At 40.4% G+C, this 16,206-nt stretch overlaps 2 protein-coding genes across 2 annotated transcripts in view; one reads left to right on the top strand and one right to left on the bottom strand.

The window, feature by feature from the left end:
- Positions 1-16,206, bottom strand: part of LOC141430973 (protein strawberry notch-like) — a 45,926-nt gene that overhangs the window by 11,465 nt on the left and 18,255 nt on the right. The window contains 4 exon segments of the mRNA XM_074091883.1: positions 637-837; positions 1,620-1,802; positions 3,890-4,062; positions 15,477-15,622. Of these exon segments, the coding sequence (XP_073947984.1) occupies positions 637-837; positions 1,620-1,802; positions 3,890-4,062; positions 15,477-15,622 (703 nt within the window).
- On the top strand, positions 7,577-13,172 carry LOC141430965 (uncharacterized). The gene is made up of 4 exons (XM_074091873.1): positions 7,577-7,855; positions 8,262-8,459; positions 9,259-9,456; positions 10,785-13,172. The coding sequence occupies exons 2-4, from the start codon at positions 8,345-8,347 to the stop codon at positions 13,115-13,117; spliced, it is 2,646 nt and encodes an 881-aa protein (XP_073947974.1). The 5' UTR covers positions 7,577-7,855; positions 8,262-8,344; the 3' UTR covers positions 13,118-13,172.

Genomic DNA, 16,206 nt, shown 5'->3' with positions numbered 1-16,206 from the left:
GTACAAATATACAATTTTACTCGCAAATGTGATGAAAAACATTGTATGTCGCACGGGCGGTACTAGAATTACGAACATCGACTCATTAAAGCCCTCAGTCTTCGACTTCGGGCTTCTAATAGACTGTCATTCATAATTCCTTATTTACCGGCCTTAAGACACAATGTACAGTAGAACCTCAATTATCCGAGCTATTGTGGACCAAGCCGACCTCGGATAATCAAAAACTCGGATATTACGAACTTTATCAAACTACTCCGAAATAAAATTATATTTTTAATCAAATTGAGTTTTATTTGCGTAATCAGTAACTTAAAAACCATTGAGTGAGGCGAGCGCACGTCCCGCCTCCGCCCCCATCTCAATCAGCCGTCACTCGATCGGACAGACGCCTCGCCGCGCGAGCATTGGACGCGTGAAACCGAACTACCCACGCAACTGGGATAATCGCGACCCCGGATAAAGCGAGCTTGTATAATCGGGGTTCTACTGTACTATAAAATCTTTGAATGTACCAAATCTGGCAGCTGAAGTTTGTTTACAGTTAAATACCTAGCCAAACCAAGTATAGAGTGTTCTTTGTCATCAAAAGCTATCTAGAAACTTGAAAAATAGTTGTCAGGAAAGTATGGTTACCTAAGTAGAGTCCGTTGGTGCCGACCGGCGTGCCGGTGAGACTGTGCCCGCCGGGCGCCGTCACGGTGACCGTGGCGTTGGGCGCGACGTTGTTTTTCCTCTCGAACATGTTCTCGATCTTGTCCTGAGTCGTGGAAGGCTTCTTCTTTGGTGACGCGTTCTTCTTCTTCTTGAGCGGTTTCTTCTTTCTCATCCAGGGTTCTAGAAGTACAGATGGTTGGTTTCATTAGCGAAATGTGGATTTATTTCAGATTATTTCGATAATATCGTAGCTGCAGGACTATTTTAAATTATTGTTAATATATATTCAGCGGATGGATCAGTTAGTTGACTGCATGGACACCTCTGTAAAGGCTTTCATCAAAATGTTTCATTCAAAATGTCATCACGCCTTGACTTGTACGGGAACACAAAAAAAAAGTATATTCATTCCCTAAGAATAACCAAACTTTCTGCTGGAATATTCCCGATTTTTAAAACGCCTCGTATAGATGAAAGCACAAAGGGTGTGCCGGGTGTGTTCAAGCTTCGCTTAAACTAGATTGCTAATGTCATTCAAAACTCGAAACAAAAGATCAGTTTTTTACAAGCTTTTATTTAACTTGCAATGTATGATGTAACTATGTATGTATGTGCCGGTCAAATTTTGCAAGTTGAATTTGACACACTTCCAGTAGTCGGATTGACCTAAAATTTGGCATACTTGTGTAAATCTGGTGACAATGCAATAATCTGGCAGTGACACCCTGCGAGGTCCAGGCAAAATGGTCTCTGCAGGACGGAACTCCTCAATGGTTTATGGTATAGAGTTGAAATTTGGTACGGAAATGTAGTTTGGATGACAATGCACGTACAGTCAGTAAAAAGTACAGTCTGCATAAAAGCTTGTATTAAAAATATTTTATTTTTTCTCATTTGAATCTCAGGAAAACAAAGAAAACTGCCCCGTCCCTCGCGACATTAACATTCTATTTTTACCGTACCTGTGTCACTATCGGAGCCGGAACCGGCGCGGAAGGGGTTGGAGTCGCTCTCGGAGTCGGAGCGGCGGCGCTCGTCGGCCGACTCCGCCTCCGCCTCGTCCTCGGAGCCGCGGATGAACTCGTCGGAGGACGAGCCGCCGCGCGCGCGCTTGGCCGCCATGTTCACTTGCTGTCGCGCTGTCACTGTGGGCAGGTGATACACGTTAATAATAACCGTACTTTACTATTAGTAGACTACCAAGTAGACTCCAAGCAGATGGCATGCCTTGGGGCCGAAGTCCGAAAAAGAGAGTTGGAAGGTGTAACGCATCCGAGTTGAGAAACTTCGTTAGCGCGATGTCGAATGCGGTAGTTTCTCTATAGGTGATTTGATTAGTATCACTATATGCATATATTAGGTATCAATATTGCAAAGACTCGTTCTTATCGATACTGTATGATGGATCTTTGGTTTTTAAGATCCACATTTCATTACATACATAACACACTAAGAACTCGATCATGCATTTATCGAACAAGTAGGTAATTAATTAATTTGTAGAAACACATGTAAATAGATAAATGTACAGAGACACAAAGCGTACCATTTATCTAGTAAATTCAATATACTGCGCCATGATAAAATACGAGTACAAGTACAACAATTAATTTAATAATCTTAAAGTAGAACATGCTTTTAGCTATCGACAAGAGATAAAATCAATGAATAACATACATATCGAAAAGGATGCATTCTGTTAGATTGATTTGGAAAAAAAACCTTTTTTTTTAATATTAAGTATTTAAAAGTGTACGCGAAAGATGTAGCTCATTGGGTTAATAGCAGCGTATTTACTTTTGCCTTGCACAGCTGCAAATTGCCAGCCAGCGTAATATGGAGCGTGCAGATACCTCTACAAGTGTAGGTAAACAGACTCGACTAACTTAGGCACTTGTCCCACTGCCGACGATGAGCGAGAAGCGAGCAGAGCGAGTAACTAGAAACGAGTGGGCGAGCAGCGAAAAGCGAGTGTTCGAGCACGACGGGCGATTACTCGCTCCACTCGCTCGAGCCGGGCGGCCGCCAAGATAACAGCGCTGAGCGAGTATCGCTGAGCTAGTTTTATTGCTCAGCGAGTTTTATAGCTCTTGTCGCTGCGGCAAAAGATGTAAGAGCGAATTCTCGCCGGCAGTGTGAACCGCCAGCGATCAACTATTAATATATATGTCTCTTTTACTCACACAGGATCTTATATCTTTTGTTCGCTTCTTGAGGGAGAAAATAGGTCGATAGCCAATCGTTTCCTCGCCGGCGGTGAGACAACTGCCTTAGTAAGTACTATACCACATCATACAATTTATATCATTTACCCCCCGTCATTGACTTATCAATGGGTTGTTATAAATTTTGACTTATTATTAGGATTATTAATTAGATTCGCTAAAAATCTTTAAATATTAAGATTAGAGTCTAAGCGGAAGATTTTTTTATTATTGAAATAAACCTTAGATAATTAAAGACGGGATGAGCCTTTGCATCTATTTCCCCCTCTGCCAATGCTATATGGCAATTTGGCCATGATCGTTTATGAAAACCAAAGTTGGCCGCGACAGGTTGTCATTTTTGATTGTCCATAGGTGTACCGGTGAACGGTGCCCATAGAAAATGGTGTATGGTGTAGTTATTTCGTGCAAAAAAGGTCAGCAATGACTAGCGTTACAAAAGACGGTGTTTCTTATAACACGTAAGTGATTTAATCATCAATTTACGCTACCAGAAAACTAAATTATCACCTATCAGATATAATTTATAACGTAAATGACAGACAGAATAATAACAAACCGTTACTAGGCACGAGGGTAATGATGGGACACAAACGAACTGAACGAATGAACGAACTAAGTTAATGAATTGAAAATACAAACTGAAATATAAATGCACAGAAAAACCAGAAAAATAAGACCATCACTGGGAATCGAACCCAGGTCCTCGGTAATCCGTACCGCGTACTATACCGCTACACCACTGACTCATCAGTATATTTCAGTTTTTATTTTCAATTTAGGTTTTACGGGATGACCGTATAAGTAAAAATTTTGAATTGAAATAAAAATACAAAAAGATTCCAAAAAACCAATCTTAAGTTAATGAAGTTTATCCTGCTATTATTTTTTTGACATGAGTGTGCTGCAATACGTAGAAGTGTGCTATATACGTGTTTCCTCGCCCCCGGACGATTTGGCAAGAAAAGAAATAAACGGATAACATTTTAATTATTTTTTTTACTCACGCTTCCTCTTGCTGGTGTGTGCGTCGTCGGCGCCGTTGCGTGCGGCGGGCAGCGCGGGGCGCGGCGCGGGGTGCGGCGCCACCTTCTGCGGCGCCTCCAGCCCGAGCAGCCGGTTGATGCGGCCGCGGTCGGGCGCCGGGAAGTGCTTCTCGACCAGCGACTGGAACACGCCCCTATTGCCCACAAACAAACGGTTTACAAATTTGTACCAAGTAATATACATGTTAGGGCGATTGTTCGACCGCTTCAACCGTCTGATTTTTCTGCACACTTCTGTACAAAATGGCCGAACCGAATATTCTAGATTCTGATACACTTTTCTAGTTCATCATCATCATCATCATCCCAGCCTATATACGTCCCACTACTGGGCACAGGCCTCCTCTCAGAACAAGAGGGCTTGGGCCATAGTTCCCACGCGGGCCCAGTGCGGATTGGGAACTTCGCACGCACCATTGAATCGCTTCGCAGGTTTGTGCAGGTTTCCTCACGATGTTTTGCTTCACCGCAAAGCTCGTGGTAAATTTCAAATGTAATTCCGCACATGAATTTCGAAAAACTCAAGAGGTGCGAGCCGGGGTTCGAACCCACGACCCTCTGCTTGAGAGGCGATAGGTCAAACCACTAGGCCACCACGGCTTTTCTAGTTATCTGATAGAAATACGGAACTCCAAATAATCGAAAACTTAATTAAAATCTACAGGCAATTCGTAAAATTGTGTCCAAAAAAATAAGGCAGATGAAACGCACGAATAATCGCCCCTTGATATATTATGTCACACAAATTTTGCTTTTTAGCAAGATATAGATCAACTGAATGTTTTACAAATAAATAATTCTGATTCTGAATTCATTGTTCCTCCATAGTCTGCGTTGTAATGCAAGTTCTTATACATCGTTCTAAATGGGGCTTGATACGTACATACAATACGTTTAAATTAACCCACACCTAAAAATAACAACTACATAATCGATTTTATTGAGCCAACATTTTGTATCCCAAAAACGTTATTTTAGTAAATACTGTAATTATGTAGTTGAAGGGTCCACGGAATGAACGTTATAGCGGTTTGAAAGTTAGTCATCACAAACAATTACTATGGTTACCATTTATTTAAAAGATAAAAAAAATAGATCTTATTTTGTTTCAGATTATTTAATTCAGTGGTGTCATAGTACTTTATGAGCTCTACATTTTGAAATTAAAAGCTCAATTTAAAAAAAACTGACTAGACATGTTCTTTCCGTGGACCCTTCAGTTGTAATCGTAGCAGACTCAAAAAAGTAGCGTCAAGTCGCCGCGTCGAGCAGCAGCGACAAGATGGCTGCATGCAGGCATGATCTCGGTCTTGGGAGCTGATTTCTAATCTCATTTAGTAGCAGTCGTGGCAGTGGTACAAATAAAAGAAACAGTGAATGAACGAAAAAAAAAAATAACAATGTTTTTGCCTCAACATTTTCAGCTTTAACCCTATACGTCACGTGACCAGATTTGACGTTGGAAACGAGCGTCGAGTGATTTCCATGTGGCCGCGCCTTTTAAAACTCCGCAGAACATCTTACACCAATGCGACATAAACAACAAAATGTTTAGCCCATTCAAAAACCCCTTTATGCAAGTGCGGGTTGTGGAAAGCTTCAGGTATCTTTTTTTTTTTCTTATTCGACTGGATGGCAAACGAGCAAGTGGATATCCTGATGGTAAGAGAAGACCGCCGCCCATAAACATCTGCAACACCAGGAGGGGTATTGCAGATGCGTTGCCAACCTAGAGGCCTAAGATGGGATACCTCAAGTGCCAGTAATTTCACCGGCTGTCTTACTCTCCACGCCGAAACACAACAGTGCAAGCACTGCTGCTTCACGGCAGGATTAGCGAGCAAGATGGTGGTAGCAATCCGGGCGGACCTTGCACAAGGTCCTACCACCTGCACAATTGTATCTGGGACAATTGTGTTAAATTACAGACGGACAGACGACGAAGACATAGGAAGGCAGCGCGGTGCGGTGCAATATGCTCGCGCGTAGGTTCTCGCGCTGTTCGAACGCTGTAAAAGTGACTTTGTTAAAAGCATTTTGCCAATGCACTTGTCAGTAGTGGACAAAATACACTAAGCGTGCGATCAGCGCGCTGCGCGTGCAGTATAACGATGCTTTCCGCATACTGCTCAGGCTCCCGCGCTTTTGCAGCGCCAAGAGCATGTTTGCGGACGCGAGAGTGCCAGGCTTTTATTTATTTATTTCATACACGAACTTCTTTGCAATACTGCGTTCTAGATCTGTCTAAGACATTGGGCTATCGTGCATCGATCCGAAAATAGGAGCGTCACATGACAGGCTGTGGATGTCGAGCTGGACCCTGTATATATTTAAATAGGAATTTGATTTTTTCTGTGTTCTTTTCTATTTTACTTTTACTTTTATTTTTTACATTTTAGTTTTACATTTACGATGTATTGGGTTATACCCGAATAAAATAAATTATTATTATATTATTATTATAAAAATCCGCGCCAAACAATGTTTTTTCAAACAGCTGTTTCGAACAAATCAAGTCGTAGCGCGGTCGTTCACCCCACATCGCGACAAGGCCACTGAGGGCCACTACGAAACTCGCAAATCGAAGTTCCTACCGCACCGTCCCTTTCACTCGCGGCATAAGCGTAAGCAGGACGGCAACATACGAAGTTCGAGCTCAGTTCGAGTTTTGCATTTCGTTGTACTTATAGCGCTATGTGCAATATACGTCACTGAATGTACGTACAACCTAATAATACACGCCCTAAAATTAGGATAGCAATCTATTCAATCTTTTTTTGACGGATGCTTGTTTAAAATAAAAATAAAAAAGGCACTATACGACTAAGGCATTACTAAGTCGTACATTCCGGGACGTACATTAACTACACTCGAGGCTACGAGCTGTATTCCTACTCTTTTAGTAGTATTTCCGCAGGGACAACAATGTATGTACTTACCTAATATGGTTAGGTTATTTTTATATTTTACACACAAATACGTTAACATTGGCACAGCAAAATAAAATTAATCGTAAAATTATAGTAGTAGATTTGGTAGATTTTGGTCTCATCTTTGGTAGATTTCTCCGACAAAAAGTGGTCACACTGACAAGTCGCTGCGTAGAGCATAAACAAAACAATACGGTACTAGAGCTGAAACGTACTAGGCAAAACGCGGACTGAGTCTTGCGAGTAAGCGTCCACTAAAAGACTAGATCCAAAGACTAGGTCCACGAGTATCTACGAGTACTTAACTCAATTGACTCAATTTGACTCATTGCGTAAACAAAATGATTCCCGTAAATGCGCTCCCGTGATAACGTATACATCGTACTAGTTTTAGTAGTTTTAAGAATACCTATCGAACTACCGAATTTCGAATTTCACGTCACAGTCTTCACACTTAATATTTTTTTAGTTTTAAATTAAATTAATTAAATACCGACTAAAAACTCCCGTCATGCTTTATACAGGCTTAGGACTGTCAGCAATTTTTATAATTTTTTCAGTTAAAAAGTGTAAATAAATGCTTATTTTCAAGTTAGCGGAACGTTGTCATGCGCCGTACTCCTAAATACTGGTACGCTAAAAAGAATCGCGGGCGGGAACGCGTACTCACGCGTCCAAGCCAAAACCTATTCCAGTAAATACGTCGCACCTCTAACGGTACGGTCGCGTCCGCCATTGCGATTGATCGCTCAAACAGACTAACGTAAATGGTGAAATTGTATAACAAACATTTTACAACAAATATACTTAAATAAGTGTCGCGTTAAGATTTGATTATTTTGTTAAATCGAACAATTCAGACTACGAAGAATCGCAGGGAACTGTCATTTTTGACGATTCGCGAAAACATAACCTCAAAACAGACTTTGTTATTGAGCGTAATTTATATTCATAACTCAGTGATAATAACTAAATTTCGTGAGGCTCTGACTATTACGTAAGTCCATCCAAAATTTAAAACCGTAATGCTGCAAAAGGCCACAAAGCACTTTTTGACGTGTATTTTATCGACGAAACGAGAGGAAGTTCATCAAGTTGATTGTTTGTATTCTAACGGAGGAGCTCGAAAAAGTGCAACAAAAACAGATACCTACCTATTCAATTTAGCATACATGTAAAGATTTATTCCTTACTACCTATGACATGTTAATTCTTTCCATAATAGCATGGCCTACCAACCCCTACATGCTATATTTAATACTAAAAAACGCAAAAGATGGCACTACCATTAACTTTTGTAAATTATAAAATGTGAATAAGCCAAATTCAATTTGGCCATTTTAGGATTATTACGTCAAAGTCAATATAAAACAGTTTATTTGACTTTGGCACAATAATTGCAGGTCCGACTCTGTTAATTGTCATGGACGATATTTGGATCTAAATACGACGACTTGGCATGTAAAAACTGACCTGAACAACAAAAATGGCTCCGACTAAATGTGCATACTTTATGTGTAATAACACTTCGGATCAAAAACCTATGTTCCGGTTCCCTTCCGCAGATCCCACACGGCTACAAGTTTGGTTGTCTAATTGTGGTAAGTTATTTTTTCCATTTAACGTTCATAGGTAGATAAGTACATTATATGTTTTTAAGTATTTTATTTGTAATTATTTTATGTGGAAAAAATGACTTTCTGCCAAGTTTCTTGTGGCGCATTCTTCTTGGCAATGATGGTCTTTCCGAAAGCGCTGGTACTTTAAAAAATAACGTGTAAAAGTGCCCATTGCGGCCTATTTACTGAATAAATGATTTGAATTTTGATTTTGAATTAGAGTACTGGGTAAATTTCACTTTGTGAATTATTGTGTAATTTTTTGGTTTTTTAGATTTTATGATTCAAAACAAATAAATAAATGATAATAAAACAAGTTTCTTCAAAATCACTGATAAATGGTTTACGGTCACGTTAATGAGACTAAAATAATACTAATGAAATTCCTTAAAACTCCAATGACATGAAATGCACACTAATGAAAATTTACACTTGCTACATATAATGCTAATGCTTTTTAAGACTACTGTTGGATATTAAATAAAAGATATAAGACAGTTTAATGCAGTTTTTTACGAGTATTTAAGCTGATTTACAAAACATCTTTAATTTTTATTATTAGTATTTTAAAATAAGCCTTTCAAATAAACTCCTTTATTTTTAACCCCTGATGCAAAAAGAGGGGTGTTATAAGTTTGACTGCTATGTCTGTCTGTGTCTACGTCTGTCTGTGTGTGTAGATAATGAAATCTTAAACCTTAAGTGGTTTTAGTTAGATAGTTAGACAAGGACCATTATATTGTGTTTTATTTGTTGATGTACACATAATTTTATGTTTTAGGGAACATGACCATTACACATTTAAGCCACAATGAGCTACGTAATAGATATCTGTGCCTGGAACATTTCGATGAGAAATTTGTTCAGAATCAAGGTGGAAGACGAACACGGATTACTAAAAAAGCATTACCTAAACATTATAAAGAAGAGGAAAATATGGCTATCTCACCACATTCCCCAATCCCTTCTTCATCAGAAGGTAAGGTATAGTGTGTAGATTCCTAGCAATGTTTCGATCAAATTTGTTGAATAATTTGATAAAATTAGATAAATCAAATTGTGACTCAGATGATGATAACTTTTGGTTGACGTCAGCAGAAGTTCAGCAGCAAAACACAACCATCAACAGCATCGACTCTGGTGTCAAATGCTGGCCCATCGACGTCGACAGCGGTACCTTCCCATGCCCCGCCTATTCCAGCTGTTTCGCACGCAACTGGGGCCGTGCCCGATGATGAACATGTAACATCACAAGCAGTAACTCTGGAGGATTGTTCAGTTGTGTATTTTGCTGGCTGGCTAGGCAAAGTATGCATAGAGAAATTTGATTGTACACGTGCTTTGCTTGATGATGAATTTGACTTGTTAGATAACAAAACATATTCTGTGTAATTTGACAACTTCGAAACTGAAATCGCCTACTGATTTTTTATGATTGTTTTTTTGGAGTCTTTTTGTATTTTTTATTTCAACTCCAAATTTGTTACTTTTACGGGTATCCCGTGAAACCATATCGAAAATACAAACTGAGACATGGATGCACAGAAAAACCAGAAAAAGAGACCAGCGCTGGGAATCGAACCCAGGTCCTCAGCAATCCGTGCTGCGTGCTATAACCCCTACACCACCGCTGGACAGGAATCTAGACACGAATTTTTCCCATGCATACATATCTCAGGTTGCTTATTTCTACTTATCTTCTACTTATGCAGCAGCACTAGCGACATCTATGTTCCGCTCTCATCGAGAGACGTCATACTCTTTCGGAACCAACCGCTCACGCAGACAAGAGATGCCGCTACTAAGCAATCAAATTATGATTGGTATTTTGGAGTCTTTTTGTATTTTTTATTTCAACTCCAAATTTGTTACTTTTACGGGTATCCCGTGAAACCATATCGAAAATACAAACTGAGACATGGATGCACAGAAAAACCAGAAAAAGAGACCAGCGCTGCAATCTCTAAACTTGATAACACAATATAATATTATATAGCTTTCAAACATATTCTCCTCTTCCTTTGGTCTTCTTTCTGTTGGGCACAGGCCTCCTCTCAGAATGAGAGGGCTTGAGCTGTAATTTCACAGAGCCCAGTGTGGATTGGGAACTTCCCACACACGTACCATAGAACTTATTGCTGTATTCAGGTTTCCTCACGATGTTTTCCTTCATCGAAAAGCTCGTGACAAATTCCAAAAAAGTCAAAGACAAACAAAAGATTCGACAAACCCACAAATTACATGGTCCAAGCAATCTACTAACTTGGAGTAAATATTTTTTAATGCCTGATATGTGATTTGTTTTAGGTTACCTATACTGTTCTTCAAACAATGAATCCCTATGGCAACAATCAAGAGATAAATGCGAGCTACCACGATTTGTACCATGCAAAATGTATACAAGTGTACAATTGAAAGATTTCCTGAAGGAAATATCGGAGGAAGCGAAATTTATTAAATTCGAATACGACTCCCCTGAGAAGTTCAACGTGCTTATAAAATGTAAAGTCGAAGAGAATCAACCCGCCGATTACTATAAAGAACACGCAAAAAACTGGATAAACCAGTTTTCTTATTTCACGAAGACTGCTTGGGTGGTACGGATCTGTTATCCTGCGGTCAAATGTTTCGTATTCAGGAAAACTTACGCCTGCCATTTGGGCGCAAGCACTGGTAAGCAACAGGCGCGAAACATGCACTGCAAAGCGGCTATAAATTTCAAAATAACAAATAACGGGAATGATGCTGTGGTAAAAGACCCCCATTTCCAGGAGGGTCTAAACATGACCATAGCCATTGAATGTGAGCACTCGCATTCAATAAAAGTACTCAATGTAGTAAACCTTAAAAAAGTCTGTTCTTATAACAAATCCGCATTCTACGAATTCTTCGATGAAGGATATACGGCGATGGCTGCTAGTTGCTACAACGTTCTGCGGCTCATGGATATGTATGGACCAGACAGCGAGAAGCTGGCCGATTATAACTTTAACCCTACAATACAACGAATCCAGTACTTATATAGCCGTCGATGGAACAGGAAAGAAATAAACGTCAATGAGGTTATGATCAAGAAGATGCAAACATTGGAAAAAATAGGGCACACAATCAAATATAACGACAACCCTCCATATGTCGTCATTATGACACCTTTGATGAAACGAGTGATAGCCCATATAGGCTTGCAACGAGTTTTGATAGACGCGACCCTGGACCATGGAGCGCCTTTTACTCTAGTCCTGTACGTGCCATCTATGATAGGCTCATTACCTGTAGCATGCGCCACATTCACAGAGCTCAACAAAGAGATATACCTCCAAATATTCTTAACGGTCAAGATAGCGATACAAACTCTTACTGGTATTAATTTCGAGCCTAAAGTACTGCTGCACGACGACGATTCGATGATAAAAGAAGCATTAACTTTAGTATTTCCCAATTCAATTATAATACTGAATCGATATTCACTATGCAAAGACTTCTGGCGATGGATTTGTGACGATGGAATTGTTATAAAACCCGAACCTTTGTCAACAATTGTGTTAATTAAGTCCCTCATTTTTACAAAATCTCTGAACGAGGCTATGCTAGTTCACGATATCTTGATCTCCCGCAGTCTGCCGGACAAATGTTTAGATAAAATTAATTTTATTTGGGTGAATCGCAAGCAATGGATAGATGATAATCAGCTATGCGACGGTTTCAATGACGCGATTATTAATTTTACGAAAGAGTTCATTTTAGAGCTATGCAAGCCTTTTAAAGATATTTTGCCTGCGATGCTGGACGTCGTAACTAATGTTATAGAGAGTCATTATAATAAAATTTTACAAGCACATAGAGACGGCAACGTAATGAGCGTCTATTCAAAATTTATCGCGAAAACAAAAATTGACATTAATTCTGAGTATGTTAGAAAAGTAGATACAGACGAATACCATATACAAGATGGATTAAATAGAGGGCAGGTTCAACAGATCAACATAGATACGATGTGCTGCGATTGCAGTCTCGGCAAAATAGGACGAATATGCGACCACTTGTGCGCCCTATTAATGCTTAATGACGATAAATTTGCATTATTTTCTTCATTGGATTACAACGAAAGAAACATATTTCTAAAAATATTAGGAGATACAAGCACAACAATAAAGTCTGAAGACATAAATGATCTACAGATAGAGGAAACTGCGATCGACGATGAAAGACCAAGGTCGTGCCTATCATCTATGGAAAGTGAAGAAAATTATAATCCCGAAATCAAAAAAGAAGTGCAAGATTCTTTGGAGACAAATCATGAAGATGAAAACATCGCCCATGACAGCTCAATTAAAATGGAAGACCAAGATTGTTCTGAGACATATTACGAAGATGAAAATAGTGTTAATATTAATTTTGCTAGTGAAGATACACCACAAACCGAGTTGAAAGAACAGTATGAAGCGTGTATGAAATGTGTAAATGAAGAATTTCAGAGACTCGAGAAATTGTTTAAAGAGCATCCTAACGAAACAAATTTATATACCATGCAGCGATTAACGAAGGAGTTGGCTAAAATAGTAGTGGTTAAAGAAGAAGTGGACTTGTCGAACATGTACGTGACATTGAACAACAAGACAAGTGTGACTGAAGAGATCTGATTTTTGTGCTGTGCTGGACAAAAGTTCAATTCTTAGTAAAGTACGTGTAACATAACTGTACTTTGTTTGATTTATGATCTGTCGTCGGGGATAGTGGAAATCTGCGTATGGATAATTATATGTGGCAAATTTTGCCTATTTCTATTTTTTTTTTCCATATTCGTTGAAACATTGTATGAAATTAAAACTACACGTGCAGATAGATATGCGTATTATGTGTGGTAGATAATCGGTTTTACTTTGTCCCCAATGACATACCGAAGTATATAAAATGGACCAATAGAAGGGTCGATCAACTTTTTTTGCCACTGGTCGTTATAGTTACGTTCTCCCGAGTCAAGGTCACTAGAGCCACCCGGCACCCGACCAGCACCGCCTCGACAATCAGCGTCCACTCGTTGTCGACAGGTGGCCCAAAACGCCGCGTTGACGAGTGGACCTCGCGTGGGCCACGAATTTCCCAGTGGTCTATTATGTAATATGAGGGTGGGGACGCGGAGCGGTACCGGTACGAGCAGCGAGCTATCACCGAGCGTGGATAGGCGCGAGCGAGGCGATCCGGTGACGCTACAGAGTTGATGTAATGAGCGCATGTCCATACAAATCCTCATAATACTAACCACTCGCGGCGAGGCGGTGCTGATCGGGTGCTGGGTGGATCTAATAAGCTGTGACCTTCACTCTTTCAGCCGTAAGTTTAAAGGATTAAAATTTGCCAAACATGCATTTTTGTGGTCGTTTTAAGCCCCTTCTATAATTGGTCACCTAATAAGCATGTTACTATAATGAATGTGACACAACATTTCTTCTATTAAACTGTACTACTTTTGTCCCCTCGCTGCCGGGACAGAATAACAACAAGAAATAGTTGATCCACCCAGAAACACTTCATTCACCTATCCTCGCGCAGCGCAGCTCGTGGAAACACTTCAGCGAAGCGAGGTCTTTTTATATACAAAACCAGAGGGTTGTGTGCGAGGAATGTGTTGCGTAGTATTCAGTCAGTAATGGCGGGCAGTGGCGCGCTCCCGCCTCACCGCACCCCGCTTGCTACACGTCCTCGTTACGCATCCTCGTAAATCTCTAATGCAGTTCAGTTCAGTTCAGTGCAGAATTACAGCGCTAACGGAGAACTTTAGGGCCTAGGCTAGCTGGCGCGGGCGCACGAAGCGGGCGCACGTCTGCGGGTGTAGTTTACAGGTAAAATACATTGTACGCGTCGCGTGCTGTTAGCGATGCTCATACTATTTTTCAGTGACTCCGAAGCCGTAACGTTTCGTGTGCTCTGCAAATGGGTAGATTTGGGAATACAGGCGTGATGTAAGTGTGTGCGCATCCTTTTTTTAAAATAAGGAAAAAACATGGTTTTTTCCTACTCAGAATCAAGAGCACAATCGATTCCGATTGTTTAAAAAATGTCCCAAAAAAATGACAGTTTTGCGAAGTTTTTTAGGGTTCCGGAGCCAAAATGGCAAAAACGGAACCCTTATAGTTTCGCCATGTCTGTCTGTCTGTCTGTCTGTCCGTCCGCGGCTTTGCTCAGGGACTATCAATGCTAGAAAGCTGTAATTTTGCACGGATATATATGTAAACTATGCTGACAAAATGGTACAATAAAAAACTAAAAAAAAACCTCCCATAGACGCACAGTGAGGGTGATTTTTTAGTTTGCTAGATACAGCGATATGTTTGCGAAATATTCAACTTTAAAGTGCAAATTTTCGTTAAAATCTAAACCGGTGGGAGGAAAAATTTGAAAAAATTCAGGATGGTAGTAAGTATATCAGACTTTCAAGGATAACTATAATGGTTAAGTTTGCTTGAGAATTATTAGTAGTTTATGAGTAAATAGCAGCCTAAGGTATAAAATATACCTAAACTATGGAAGATTCCGTATAAAATACGAAATCCTTAGAAACATATTACTTAATTTTTTCGTAATGGCTACGGAACCCTATTTCGGGCGTGCCCGACACGCTCTTGGCCGGTTTTTATTTTTCATACACTCAGTATGGGCGTGACAAAACGGACTCATAAAATTTTGTATGAAAAACTGGGCACATTTTTTGAAACGATCGGAATCGATTATGCTCTTGATTTTGAGTAGGAAAATCCATATTTTTTCCAAAATTAAAAAAGAGGGTACACTTTTTTTTTTAAAAACGCCAGTGTCCACCCGCTCCGTGCAAACCGCGTCAGCTACCGTAGACCTTTAGGCTACATACGCACTATGCGGCTAAACGTGCGGTGTGAGCGCGCCGTCTCTTTCACAAGCGATATTTTGAAGAGGGAAGGCACGCTAAAACCCGCGGCTAACCGCGGCTACAGTACACCGTCGTAGAGTGAAGGTGGCACTAACTTGGCGGTGGACACGAAGTCGCTGAGCTCGCCGTCGTCCCGCTCGAGCTGGTCGAGCGTGCGCGCCTCGCCGGTGCTCTGCAGACCGATCACCACGCACTTGCCACACTTGACCGCCTCGCGCGCCGTCACCACCGCGTGATGTACCTACAGACGAGTACAACGATTTCATAAACTGATACGTCATACTCTCAAAAAAACAACCGAAAAACCATAGTCCGAACACGACACTAGCACACATACACGCTTTATACGCTTTTAGTCGCGAATAAAGTTTTTTTAATGAGCCTCCAAATTGAAATTTTTACTTATCCTCGATCCGCTCTGCTGTTTCCACCAGAGCTGTGCTGTGCGAGGTTTTTTTTTTTTTTTTTTTTTATTCGACTGGATGGCAAACGAGCAAGTGGGTTCCTGATGGTAAGAGATCACCACCGCCATTAACATCTGCAACACCAGGGGTACTGCAGATGCGTTGCCAACCTAGAGGCCTAAGATGGGATACCTCAAGTGCCAGTAATTTCACCGGCTGTCTCACTCACCACGCCGAAACACAACAGTGCAAGCACTACTGCTTCACGGCAGGATTAGCGAGCAAGATGGTGGTAGCAATCCGGGCGGACCTTGCACAAGGTCCTACCACCTGCAAAAACAAATAAATATAATAATAATAATTTAATATAGTTAAATGAAGCGTCTCTGTTGGTTCATGAGAAACACATCCCTCGCATATC

This window comes from Choristoneura fumiferana, chromosome 9, assembly GCF_025370935.1.
Source record: "Choristoneura fumiferana chromosome 9, NRCan_CFum_1, whole genome shotgun sequence".
Taxonomy (NCBI): Eukaryota; Metazoa; Arthropoda; class Insecta; order Lepidoptera; family Tortricidae; genus Choristoneura; species Choristoneura fumiferana.
The sequence above is the reverse complement of the archived record's forward strand: the minus strand, read 5'-3'. Positions and strand labels throughout refer to the sequence as shown.

Excerpts from the sequence above, each read along its gene's own strand:
- LOC141430965 (XM_074091873.1), top strand. The coding sequence starts at position 8,345 with ATGGCTCCGACTAAATGTGCATACTTTATGTGTAATAACACTTCGGAT. Across the intron at positions 8,460-9,258 it reads AGTTTGGTTGTCTAATTGTG|GGAACATGACCATTACACAT; the intron begins GTAAGTTATTTT and ends TTTATGTTTTAG. Across the intron at positions 9,457-10,784 it reads AATCCCTTCTTCATCAGAAG|GTTACCTATACTGTTCTTCA; the intron begins GTAAGGTATAGT and ends GATTTGTTTTAG.